At 34.1% G+C, this 14,628-nt stretch overlaps 1 protein-coding gene across 1 annotated transcript in view; it reads right to left on the reverse strand.

The window, feature by feature from the left end:
- EYS (EGF-like photoreceptor maintenance factor) overlaps nt 1-14,628 on the reverse strand; it is a 730,244-nt gene that overhangs the window by 493,447 nt on the left and 222,169 nt on the right. Inside the window, exon 6 of the mRNA XM_077769091.1 lies at nt 9,793-9,905. Coding sequence (XP_077625217.1) covers nt 9,793-9,905 — 113 coding nt within the window. The remainder of the gene's footprint in view (nt 1-9,792; nt 9,906-14,628) is intronic.

Below are 14,628 nucleotides of genomic sequence, written 5' to 3' on the forward strand. Positions count from 1 at the left end.
CTGCTTTTTTTTTTTTTTTACTTGAACCTGGGGCAGGACCAACATGGATGCACTGCCGTGATTAATTCTAGATTAATTCTTTCTATTCAGATATATTTTCCCTTGTCTCATTCGTATCCCTCCCCTCTGCTGGACTGTGCACTCTGGTGACTGGTTTGCTTAAACAGACACGTTTAATCTATTCTCCAGATGTATATTCTATACCTCCACCACTACCTTTCTATCTCTCTCTCTCTGGAGTAATCAGACTATATAGTTTTTCTGAGTAACATTATCTTCATTTCTTTCTCCTTGCCTCTTACCATTTTTCTCCTCTTTCTCTCTCTGAATTAAGCCTCTTAGTCTCTCTGCCTGATCAATTTTGCTTTCTCCACACCCTGTCATTTCTCTCTTTGTATATTCTTTTCCACCCATACTGCATACACCCTGTTCTTTATTTGTAGCTGGGAATTCTAGTTTTATGCTTTAGACTATCCTTTGTCTTTTGGGTTTTTTTCTTTTTTCTTTTCATTTTTAAAAATTTTTTATTATTTGTTTCTCCTCCTTCTTTTCTGTCTTTTTGTTTCTTTTTCTTTTTTCCTTTCAGTTTGCTTGTTTGTTGGTTTTGTCTGCATTTATGTGCCTTTGTTCCCTGTGTGTTGATCTGTCTATTTTCTTTTCTAGGGCTACCTCAAGAAGTAAACCAAAGTATACATGGTGGAGAGTCCCAAATACCACTACGAATAGAGAAATAAGCTAACCAAAGTCTCAACAAGAGACACCAAGAGACACCATTAAAAGAACACTTCCTGAACAGACAGCCCCTGGACAATCAATAAGCCTTCTTTAATACAGTAATACTCGCAGGTGCAGAGTGCATAACAAGTTTTTAAAACTAATAAGAGACAGAAAGCGAGCTAAAATGATGAAATGAAAGAACTCTCCTCTAAAGAAATTCCAGGAAGAAATGACAGCTGAAGAACTGCTCAAAACAGATATAAGCAACATAACTGAAAAAGAATTTAGAACAATAGTCCTAAAATTAATTGCTGGGCTTAAAAAAGGCATGGAAGACATCAGAGAAATTATTGCTACAAACACCATGGAGCTTAAAAATAGTTATGATGAATTACAAAAAGCTATAAATGAAGTGAATAATAAAATGGAGGTGTCCAATGCACGGACTGAAAAGGCAGAGAGGAGAATAGGTGAATTAGAAGACACAATTATAGAAAAAGAGGAAGCCAAGAAAAAGAGATAAACTGATCCAGGAACAAGAAAGGAGAGTTGAAGAGCAGAGTGATACAATCAAATGGAAAATATCCATATCATAGGCATTCCAGAACAGGAAGAGAGACGGAAAGGTGCTGAAGGAGGCCTTGAACAAATTGTAGCAGAGAACTTTCCCAATCTGGGGAAAGAAAAGACACTGAAATCCAAGAGGCTCAGAGAACTCCCCTCAGATGTAACTTGAATTGATCTGCACAACATATCATAGTGAAATTGGAAAATATAAGGACAAGAGAGAATTCTGAAAGCAGCTAGGGGGAAAAAGGCCCTAACATACAAAGGGATGCCTATCACAGTAGTAACAGACCTATCTACTGAAACTTGGCAGACCAGAAAGGAATGGCAGTAATCTTTAATGTGATGAACAGAAAAAAATATGCATCCAAGAATCCTCTATCCAGCAAGCCTGTCATTCAGAATGGAAGGAGAGATAAAAGTCTTCCCAAATAAGCAAAAATTGAAAGAATTCAACACCACTAAACCAGCCCTAAATGAAATCCTGAGGAGGACTCTATGAGGGAAATGTTGCAAGGAACATGAGGTACCAGAGACACCACCATAAGCATGAATCCTACAGAAAACACATTGACTCTAAACTCGTATTTTTCAATAATCACACTGAATGTAAATGGACTAAATGCTCCAATTAAAAGACATAGGGTAGCAGAATGGATAAAAAACAAAATCCATCTATTTGTTGTCTACAAGAAACACATTTAAGACCTGAGGACACCTTCAGATTGAGAGTAAGAGGGTGGAGAAATATCTATCATGTATTGGAAGTCAAGAGAAAGTTGGAGTAGCTATACTCTTATCAGACAAACTGGCCTTTGGAGTAAAGGCAGTAACAAGGGATGAAGAAGGGCATTATATAATAATTACAGGGTCTATCCATCAGGAAGAGCTAATGATTATAAATGTCTCTACACCAAATACGGAAGCACCTAAATACATAAAACAATTAATCACAAACAGAAATAATCTTATGGACAAGAATGTGCTAATAGCAGGTGACTTTAATACTCCACTTAGGCAATGGATAGATCAACTAGACAGAAAATCACTAAAAACACAATGGACTTGAATGACACATTGGACCAGATGGATTTGAAGTTTATGTTTAGAATTCTACATCCTGAGGCCATGGAATTCACTTTCTTCTCAAGGGCACACGGCACATTATCCAAGATAGATCACATACCGGGACATAAAGCAGCCCTCAATAAATATAAAAGAATTAACATCATACCATCACATTTTCAGATCACAATGCTATGAAACTTGAAATTAACCACAGGAAGAAGTCTGGAAAACCTCCAAAAACATGGAGGTTAAAGAACACCCTACTAAAGAACAAATGGGCCAATTAGACAATTAGAGAAGAAATTAAAAAATATATAGAAACAAATGAAAATGAAAATACAACAATTTAAATTCCATGGGATACGGCAAGGGCAGTCCTAAGAGGAAAGTATATTGCACTCCAGGACTATTTCAAGAAATTAGAAAAAGCGCAAGTACAAAATCTAACAGCGCACCTAAAGAAACTAGAAGGAGAGCAATAGGAGCATTGCAAACCCAGTAGGAGAAGAGAAATAATAAAATGGGAGCAGAAATAAACAATATAAAATCCCCAAAAAACAGTTGAACAGAGCAATGAAACCAAGAGTTGGTTTTTTTGAAAAAATAAACAAAATTGACAAAACTCTAACCAGGCTTATCAAAAAGAAAAGAGAGTGCCCAAATAGACAAAATCATGAATGAAAATGGACTTATTACAACCCATCCCTCAGAAATACAACCAATTATCAGGGAATACTATGAAAAACTATATGCCAACAAACTGGACAACTTAGAAGAAATGTACAAATTCCTAAACAAATACACACTACCAAAATTCACATGGGAAGAGGTAGAAAATCTGAACAGATGCATAACTAGTGAAGAAATTGAATCAGTTATCAAAAATTGCCCAACAAATAAGAGCCTTGGGCCAGATAGCTTCCCTGGAGAATTCTACCAGACATTAAATCAGAGTTAATACCCATTCTTCTCAAGCTATTCCAAAGAATAGAAATCGAAGGAAAACTTTCAGACTCATTCTACAAAGGTGCATCACTTTGATTCCTGGGCAGACAAAGACCCAGGAAAAAAAAAAAAAAAAAAAAAAAAAANCAATGTGATACATCACAGTAACAAAAGAAAAGAAAAAAAAAACATGATTCTGTCGATAGATGCAGAAAAAGCATTTGACAAAACACAGCATCCCTTCTTAATAAAGACCCTCGAGAAACTCGGGATAGAAGGAACTTACTTAAATATCATAAAAGCCATTTATGAGAAGCCCTCAGCTAACATCATCCTCAATGGGGGAAAGCTCTCAGTTTTCCCCAGGAACACGACAGGGATGTGCACTCTCACCACTGCTGTTTCACATAGTGCTGGAAGTCCTAGCGTCAGCCATCAGACAACAAAAGGAAATAAAAAGCATCAGAATTGGCAAAGAAGAAGTCAAAACTTTCACTTTTCGCAGACAACATGATACTCTACATAGAAAACCCGACAGACTCCACCAGAAGTCTACTAGAACTGATTCATGAATTCACCAAAGTCGCAGGGTACAAAATCAATGTATAGAAATAAGTTGCATTTTTATACACCAACAATGAAGCAACAGAAAGAGAAATCAAGAAACTGATCCCATTCACAATTGCACAAAAAACCATAAGATACCTAGAAATAAACCTAACCAAGGATACAAGAGATCTGTATGATGAAAACTATAGAAAACTTATGAAGGAAATTGAAGAAGACACAAAGAAATGGAAAAATATCCCATGCTCATGGGTCGGAAGAATAAATATCGTAAAATGTCATACTACCCAAAGCAATCTACACATTCAATGTATTTTTAATCAAAATTGCACCAGGATTCTTCTCAAAGCTAGAATAAACGATCCTAAAATTTGTATGGAACCACAAAAGACCCTGAATAGCCAAAGTAATAGTGAAGAAGAAAACCAAAACAGGAGGCATCACTATCCCAGACTTTAGCCTCTACTACAAAGCTGTCATCATCAAGACAGTATGGTATTGGCACAAAAACAGACACATAGACCAATGGAATAGAATAGAGAACTCAGAACTGGACCCACAAATGTAGTGCCCACTAATCTTTGACAAAGTGGGGAAGAGTATCCAATGGAAAAAAAGACAGCCTCTTTAACAAATGGTGCTGGGAGAACTAGACAGCAAGATACAGAAGAATGAAACTAGATAATTTTCTCACACCATACACCAAAATAAATTCCAAATGGAGAAAGGATCTCAATGTGAGACAGGAAACCATCAAAACCTTGGAGGAGAAAGCAGGAAACAACTTCCTTGACCTCAACGGCAGCAATTTCTTACTTGATACATCCCCAAAGGCAAGAGAATCTAGAGCAAAAATGAACTATTGGGACCTCATCAAGATAAAAANTGGGGGCAAGGGGAAGGAAGGTGATGGGCACAAAGGGGGGCACTTGCTGGGATGAGCACTGTGTGTTATATGGAAACCAACTTGACAATAAACTATTTAAGAAAAAAAAGAAATAAAATATTTATTATTTATTTAATCGTATTGTTGTTGTAGGTTACTGTATGGTCTATTATTGAACAGCCAGGTAGGCACTAATTATTTTTCTGAAGGCAGTTCCCCTATACTATTGTTCTCGTCATGGGAATCAGCAACTCATGGCACAAATTAGCTTTTTGAAGAACATTACACTAAGCTCGCCCTCACTAATGGTAGCCATGTCAAGGTATATTCAAATCAGAGTTCTTCATCTGTCAAAAATTCAGCTTCATGAAGAAAGCCCTCTTACTTCAGTCTCAAATTACAAATGTAAAATAAATATCAAAGTACAATTTCACCTTTTGTCCATAATCTGTTCCTCACATGTAAATCATAATCACGTCTCTAGGACACCAAGAGTATAACAATGTCACAGCACATTGTCATAAGACAAGTGCTAAAGAACTAGAGAATATTTTAATTTACCTGATACCTCTTGTTTCATTTTAGATTTAATTTGACTATATTATTTGAAAGAATAAAATGATGAACTTTGGATTCCCATTACTGAGAAATCAAAATTTGCTTTTAAGTTTTATTTTGGAGGTTCATATTATCTACTTGTAAATGATATAGATGCTTAGTTTGTAAAAAAAATTAGCACTGATATATTACTAGAATGTTCAAACTTTATACCTTAGTCTTTTATTAATAAAACACTTAAATCAAGTATATGCTTAAAGTAGAATTCTAGACTGTTCCCACAAATTTATAAAGGCATGATAAATACTTTCTTATTTGAAAGCTAATAATGTTTGACTTAATGATACTGATGTTCTGCTGACATGATTTGTGCATAAAGAATTAAAAAGTGGAAAATGATCTCTGATGATTTGTTTTTTGTCCCTGAATCATTTCCTTCTGTTTGAATACTTCTCCCCATTACACAACACATTTCTTCAGAAATAATGATCATTTAAGAAAGAAAGGGTACAAATAATCTAGAGTATTTAATATTAAATGGGGAAATATGAAAATGTGTAATAAGGGATAAGTTAGTTGTACATAATGAAACTTCAAAAGTGCACACAAATGGTATGTTGCTACAGCTATCCTTTTCTCCTCACTAAATGGTATGCTTTCAGATCCATACACATACATATACATGTATTTCATTGCTTTCAATTGACTTACAAGTAATTCCATCATATTCATCCCTTCAAACATCTACTTCCTTGTTTTCCAATGCTTTTCTAGTTTTAATAAGGCTATTCCAAGTGTCATCAGATCATATATCTGTGCTTCTTTAGACCAAAAACCTAGGGATGGATAGCTGATTTAGTTTTTTGATGTCATACTATATGGTATCTGTCCATGGAGCCTGAATGATCAGTCTTTCGTACCCTGGACCCAAGACAACTCATGATTGAGGTATATACTATCTACTAATTAAGAACACTGGTAAAGAAAATGTAGGTGACTATTAAAAATATATAGGAAATAATATATTATATATATTATTAGATAATATTATATATTAGTTACAGATAGGACTTTTTGATATTTTACATTGATATGTGTTGACATTTAGGATAGCCGAATAACTCAAGACAAAACACTTTCCAAGTGATACTACAAAATTGTACATCGGTGAAAGATCCATTCCAAATGTGAAAAAGAAGGATTTTAATGTAACAGAGTATAAGAGGTTCATTGATCATCAGGTTCACTTTCTACATTGCAACTAACCTTTAAGAATCTTTTACTTAACAAGTTTTGGTACAAAGAAGAGTATTCCCAATTGTCTAAAAAGGTTATTAAAATACTGCTCTCATTTCTAAATACATATGTATGAGGGCAGAATGTCTTCAACTATTTCAGCAGAATAAATATTGTACAGATGGATAACAGAAACACCTCTAAGTTTCCAGGTACCTTCATTAAGCCAGACAATAAAGATATTTGCAAAAAATGTGAAACACTGCTACTCTTCTCATCATTTTTATATGTTTTAATAAATACACTTATTTTTCAAAACATATGCTATTTTGTTTTTTATACTAAACATGTAATAAACATTTTTTATCTTATGAGTTAACTAATAAATATATTTAAACTTCCTTAGTTTTCATTTCTAATATAGTAAATAATAAATATATTCCACATTAAAGAAGGCTCTTTGAAGGATGCTGAGTGGCTCAGTCAGTTAAGCATTTGACTTCAGCTCAGGTCATGATCTTGCAGTTGTGAGTTCAAACCCTACATCGGCTCTATGCTGACAACTCAGAGCCTGGAGCCTGCTTAAGATTCTATGTCTCCCTCTCTCTCTGCCCCTCTCCCACTCATGCTCTGTATCTCTCTCTCTCTCTCTCTCTCTCTCAGACACAAAGATAAACATTAAAATTTTCTTTTAAAAAAGGCTCTTTGTGGTCAACAAAAATAGCACTCTTTTTAAGAATGCATAGACCCAAAAGTTTGAGAATCACTCTGTAAAGCTAAACAAATAATCATATTAAAATTTTTGTGAAGAAATAATCATAGTCAAATCACAAGATATATTATATAGTAAATTTTTGAGCCTCTACCAACCAGGCCATGAGGAAATAGCAGTAAAGAGACCATACAAACAAACAAATAAATATATTCAAAATAGTATCATTCCTCATAAAGAATAAAAGATATGAAAATAGTGAGTAGAAGACATGGTAGGGGGAGGTCATTTCATTTTGGGTGGTCTACAAATGCCTCTTGAATGAGGACATAGTAAAGTTGAGGTCTAAATGTTGAGAAGAAGCCAGACTTGTGAATGAGGGAGGCGGGAAGAGAGAGAAGTCAGTTCTGGAAGAGGGATTAGAAGATGAAATTTTCTGGAGATGGAAGCAAATTTGGCAATGAAGGTCAATGTCCCTGAGCTTTTAACAAAGAAGAAAGTCCAATTTTAACTTTTTTTTTTTTTTTACAATATTATAAGGGTTATTTTTCTGATTTCACAGATAACGCTGAAAAGGAATGGGGAACATTTAAACCTTACTCGGTGTCATACAGCCAATTATTTGCAGAATTAGGCTTTGAAAACTGCTTCTAGGCCAATACAGTATAATGACTCTCTTAGGAGAGGTGATCATAAATGAAATAAAGTGCTGGTAGGGGTTGGTGAGAGAAGCAGAGTAAATGTTCAGAGAAATTTCATAGTCTCCGCTTGCCCTAACCTTAATTATAGCCAAAATGTCTCTAGTATGTCGACAGTTGTGCTGGATGTTATAAGGGAGGGATAATATCATTAGCAGCATTAAGGTATACATAGTATATAAGGAACCAATACTGTAAAATGAAGGTCAAATTAATGGCACTGGAGGGCAATAAAACAGGACTTCTATATAAGAGAGATCAAGAAAAGTCTTAAGGCTTGCAGATAGCTGAGATTACATAGTGATTATATATATATGTATAATTATATATATCATATATATGATTATATATATGATATATATATTTAAATACTCATTCTTACAAATAAGTTAAGTATGTCTTACTTTTATAAAGTTAAAAATAGAAAATTTTATCAATTGCTACATTAGGAGATGATCATATAAATTAGCAAATGATTATATCCTTTTCAATGGGTTTACTTCCTAGTAAGTTCATTGCTCATTTAAATATGAGTTGCAAATCATAATATTTAACAGAGAAGCTACAGAGCAAAGAAACTGAGAGTTTAACTAATTGTTAGGAAATATGGCTAACTGCAAATCAATAAAAAGTGGAGACAAACTTTAAAAATTAAAAATAAATGGTAAAATATATAAGGTTCATGAGTATTTTATTTATAGTAAAATTGCTAGAACTCATCTATTATATATAATGTAAAATATTAAGTTTTCATTTGAGTAAAAACAAATAAAATAAGCACTCTGTCTACCACTGTATTTTAGGTACCACAAAAATATTTTAAATGTAGAGACTAAAGGTGGAAACACTGGGCATGAATTAGCCTTTTACCTTCTAAAGTACTTCTTTAATTTTCGAACATATACTACCCCCCGCCCAAACTGTGAAGGAAACCAATTTGCTGATATTCAAATGTGTAAAGTTCTCATAGCCTTCTGTTTTTTTTCCCAAAGCACACTTCATATTTATATATTCATCTGAATATTTCATCAATATCTCCTCTACTACACCATAAACTCCTTAAGGACAGTCACTGTGTGACTCTGTTCATCCTGGACCACAGTACATAGAAGGATTTCAATAATTCACAATTTTTTTTTGTGGAGTCAATCAATGTGTTTCTGCTGTTGTCAAACAGGCTGTTCTGTGATCAAACATCCTGCCTCATCATGCTATCCTACCTCACTTGGGTGTGTCTTTCCCAGTGTATCACAGGGCTCCATAAATGATCCTGTTTTCTTACCCATCGGGCAAAAAAAATTTTTAACCAATTTGTACCAATGGCATGAATGCCTAATATTGTGTCAAATGTACCATCTCGATACTTCACTCCCCACCCCTCCCCCCATACATATAGACAGTTCTATAGCTAGAAGCAGGTTATTTGAAAGAAATGCCACTAATCATGGAAATTTAAGCACAATGACAACTTTTTGAGAATGACATTTAAAAGAAACATTTTAGCAATCTGAACAATACATCACATGCATGACAGCATGCTTATATTTCAAACACTCTTACAGATGATACTTCCTGATCAAGACTAACATCATTTGTTGGTAGACATGATGTATCTGATGTAGCAGAAAGCTGAAACCAATTATAAATAAATGGTCCAATTTAATTGGAATATAGCTTAAATATCTTATAGTCTATACAAAATATAGAATGTCAATATAAAGAAAACATCAAAATGAAGGAAATGTAGTCTAGTCCTGATTAGATGATTTCAAATAGAAACGACACCTTTTGGTGTGGTTATTCAAACAAGTATTTGAAAAATCATTCATGGATTTTACCTGCAATTTTCAACGTGAATTTTCTTCACTGCCTTGGATGGGATGAAAGATTTCCAGTTACTGATTTCTATAACTTCTATGCAGCCAGTAAAATTTTCCACTGGTCCAGAAATCTGAGATGGAGGAATAAAAGGAGGGAGGGGGAGAGAGAGAGAATATTTATATTATTTCTACAATATATTAATCTTGCTGTAAACTGGTCAGAATGTGCATTCAGATTAAGCATCTGAATTTATTCAACATATCTGATTCATTCAACATATTGGTAGGAAGTAATTTAATTCTTTTCATAAATACCATTCCAGAAATTAGCATAAAATACTACCACTTTAGTCAAAAGTCACTTGGAATCTGTAAATATTATCACGGTATGAATCACATATATAAATAAAGAAAAATTTTCACTATTACAGCAAATTACAGCTGGAACATAGGAGAAAAGCTAATATGCTCATCCTCCCCATCAATGGATTACACGTTTGCATCTTTCGCTTCTGTTCCTTGTATGCGCTTCTTTCAGATGTTACCCTGCCCCACCCACAACTATCAAGGCATAAAGAAAAGGTTCTCTTTCTATTGTTAAAGGAAACACAGTAAACTCTGAATATTTGTGGCATCCCACAACTCTGATGCATTCTGCATGCGTTTGAGTTCAGTTGTGTGGCCTATCTTCCTTAGGAATAACTTGGGCAAAAAATAACTAGAAAGATTGCCACCGGGACCAAATTAAAAAAAAAGAAAATAAGGGCATTGGAAAGCATTCGTTTGATGAATATAACCCTTAAAGTTAAACAGATATATGACTTTTCATTTTATTCATTGTGAACATATAATACTATTCCATTAATTATATGTCTATATAAATTTACATTGATGTGAAAAAGAGAAGTTAACAAAAACTGAAATGGGCACAGCTCAGATTTCAACAGTTATATATGAGCATTTATTTATTTCAGGTTCTGTCTACTCTTTCATTCTTCATATTGTTAAAATTTTTTTAAATGTTTATTTTATTTTTGAGAGTCAGAGAGACAGAGTGTGAGCAGGGGAAGGGCAGAGAGAGAAGGAGACACAGAATCTGAAGCAGGCTCCAGGCTCTGAGTTGTCAGCACAGAGCCCAATGCGAGGTTCGAACTCAGGAACTGCAGATCATGACCTGAGCCGGAGTTAGCCACTTAACCGACTGAGCCACCCAGGCGCCCTGATATTGTTAAAATTTTTAAGCTAAGATGGACTAAATAATGAATAGGATAATCACTGAGTCTATACACTTATAAGTAAGTTTTCTGGGGTGCTTGGGTGGTTCAGTCGGTTGAGCTCCGACTTTGGCTCAGGTCATGATCTCACCATTGGTGGGTTCAAGCCCCATGTTGGGCTCTGTGCTGACAGCTAGTTCAGAGCCTGGAGACTGTTTCAGATTCTGTGTCTCCCTCTCTCTCTGACCCTCGTCTGCTCATGCTTCTCCCATTCTCTCCCTCAGAAATAAATAAAACATTAAAAAAATTTTTTTAAATAAGTTTTCTACCTTGAATTTTGAATTAAAATATACACTATTTGCATTTTCAAGACTTAGTTTTTCATTAAATGTACTATTACAAAGGATGGAAGGGAGACTTTGTATTGTTTAGAAATTGTAGGATGAATGTATTTTATTTCATCTTTTAACTTAGAATCTTAGTTTAAAAACCTTTAAATATTTTCTTCCTTTTTCTGATGTTGGTTCAAACGTACTACAAACTCTCTCAACAATTAACACTCTGTCAAGTGTCAAAAATGACTCAACTAGAAAACAAACCAATATGTCACACAGCAAGTTTTACAATGAAGTCAGTGCATGCTAAGTAAAATAGAAATATTTGGCTCTTCCATGTTGCAGAAGAGAAAATATTGATTTATAATTGTTAGTTTAAAATTTTTAAGAGTTTTATTAATCTTTTTGTTTTTCAAATTTAATTTGTATTTTTATCATGGTTATACATGAACCTAGTTTTTATTTAAGATAAAGTTTACATATATCTCTCTTCAAACATAAATTTGTGGATATACAGTTTACAATTAAAAATTGTAAAAATGAAATGGTCTTGGAAAAATGCTATTGATAGCAATGGTTATGAATGTATTACTTATTTTAACACAGTTCAAAAATAGCATAATGTATGTGCATATTTAAATAGATATTTTTCTCTCTTCATGAAGATACTTATTATTTATGAGGATGAAAAGTATGAAGAAAGTTACAGCTTTTTAAATAAATATGAAGCAATGAAAGATGCTCAAAAGAAAAAGATTCTATGATTACTCTGTGAGATACATGATAGAATTCTATGATTCAAATCTCATTCACATATTATGGATTAAAAGATAAATATTAATTTATTCACCCTGGCCTCTATTAGCAAGAAAAAAATTCTATAGCCTTTAAATTGGAAAGAATTCAAAATTATTTCATTTCTTCTGTATTAACAGATTCAAAATCTCCAGTTCTTTCACACATTAACCTCTGGCACTCTTGTTCAGGATGAGTTAACTGGTTCACAAACTCTCATGTAAATCTTTTTCACTTTGAATATGGAAATTTTAGGGGCATCTGGGTGGCTCAGTCAGTTAAGCATCATTGGCTGGGGTCATGGTCTCACGGTTCATGGGTTCGAGTCCCACATCGGGCTCTGTGCTGACAGCTCAGAGCCTGAAGCCTGCTTCGGATTCTGTGTCTCTCTCTCTCTCTGACACTCCCCTGCTCATGCTGTCTCTCTCTCTGTCAGAAATAAAACACTAAACAATTTTTTAATAATAAAAATAAGAATATGGAAATTTGATTTTGCAAAAAATAAGTCAAACTTGTACCCAGAAATACTAAATCTAAACAGTAAACTCTAATCGCATAGTTTTTAGATAGATTCTAATGTTGGGAACTTTTTCTCCTTGAATTTGACTAACTTATAATAATCTGGTTAGTTAGGTTTCTGGATTGGATGATTTTTAAAAAGTTAAAGAGAAACTATATATATATATATATATATAGTTTCATATATCTCTCTATATATATGTATTGATACAAGTTACAATGTAACCATATATAAAAGATTCATTAAGGATGAGAAATCATGAAAAACCACCTATATGAGATTACAGTAATGCTTTTGTTGCATGTATTCCCCCTTTTCATTAGAAAACATCTGTACTCGGGGCGCCTGGGTGGCTTAGTCGGTTAAGTGTCCGACTTTCGTTTGGGTCATGATCTCGCGGTTCCTGGGTTCGAGCCCCGCGTCGGGCTCTGTGCTGACTGCCAGCTCAGAGCCTGGAGCCTGTTTCAGTCTGTGACCCCCTCTCTCTCTGACCCTCCCCTGCTCACGCTGTCTTTCTCTCTCCTAGAAATAAATAAAAATTTAAAAAAAAAGAAAAGAAAACATCTGTACTCACATATACTCCTGGAATTTCCCAAATCTGGTTTTTACTTTTGTTAAAGCAAATAAAAAAATAATGACCCCTAGTTTCTTCTAAACAATGTAAAATGGCCACCACACAGTATGAAGAATATGATTCACAGTACTGAACAAATAAGAGAGGTCTCATTTTTTTAATGTTTATTTTGAGAGAGAACGAGAGAGTGAGCATGAGCCGGGGATGGGCAGAGAGAAAGGGAGACAGAATTTGAACCAGGCCCTGTGCTGATGGCACGAACCATGAGACTGTAACGTGAGCTGAAGTCAGACGCTTAACCGACTGAGTCACCCAGGTGCCCCAACAGAGTTCTCATTTTTTATTTAAAATTTGACTCAAACTTATAAACACATCTTCAATATAGTCTCATTTTTTTCTACCTCTATATGAACAGAAGAATATTTAATTTCATCTCTGGCATTTGCTGGCCTTTATTCTCATATCTTTTTTTTTTATTAATTGTTTTTAATGTTTATTTTTGAGAGAGGGAAGTGGAGGGGCAGACAGAAATGGAGATACAGAATCCAAAGCAGGCTCCAGGCTCTGAGCTGTCAGCACAGGGTTGCACCTGGGGCTCGAACTCACAAACCTGGAGATCATGACTTGAGCTGAAGACAGATGTTTAACTGACTGAGTCACCAGGCACCCCTACTCTCATTTCTCTAAAGAGAGTTGAAGCCAATGAACTATCAATACTGTACAAATAAGTTTCTATATTAATATTCAATAGCAGTTACATAAAGTTGAGACAGAGAGCCTTCCTGGCTACCATTTAGACTGCATATACAATATTCCAAATTTATAAATAATTTAAAATAAAAACATACCATCTGAGGCTTTTTTTGAAACTTACATGCCTAAATATTTAACATCATGTGAAAAAAGTTGTTAAAGTAAGAGAAATGCTTAATTTTTTTGTCGTGATATAGTAGAAACACAATTACTTGAGAAATATATGGATTCTTGGTTAACCTGCTGTTAAGTGGTAATTTTGAGTTAGTTTCTCATTCTTTTTGATCAGTAGTTTATACATTCTTTTTATTTACATCGTTATTTATATTTTTTAATAGATTTCTCCTGTACCTCCTATAACAAATCTGGCTGAATTCAAGTGACATTTTAGATTGGTAGATATTGAAAACCAGTAAGTTTGGTTTGTAATCAATTAAGAAATAATCAATTGGTAATACAGAAACGGCCCCAGTAGTTTCCTTTTTACTGTAGATTGTGTTATCAGTTACTTAAAATTTGTTTTTGTAGGTCTCATCTTAAGCACACAGTGGTAATTTCATACATCTTTGAGAAATATGAAGAAAAAGATTATGTTTAAGCTAGTAATAGTAATTGTTAGGGTTTTTTTTTTTTTTTTTTTTTTTTTTTTTTTTTTTTTTTTTT

The sequence above is a fragment of the Crocuta crocuta genome, unplaced genomic scaffold, assembly GCF_008692635.1.
Source record: "Crocuta crocuta isolate KB4526 unplaced genomic scaffold, BGI_CrCroc_1.0 scaffold205, whole genome shotgun sequence".
In the NCBI taxonomy this organism is placed as follows: domain Eukaryota; kingdom Metazoa; phylum Chordata; class Mammalia; order Carnivora; family Hyaenidae; genus Crocuta; species Crocuta crocuta.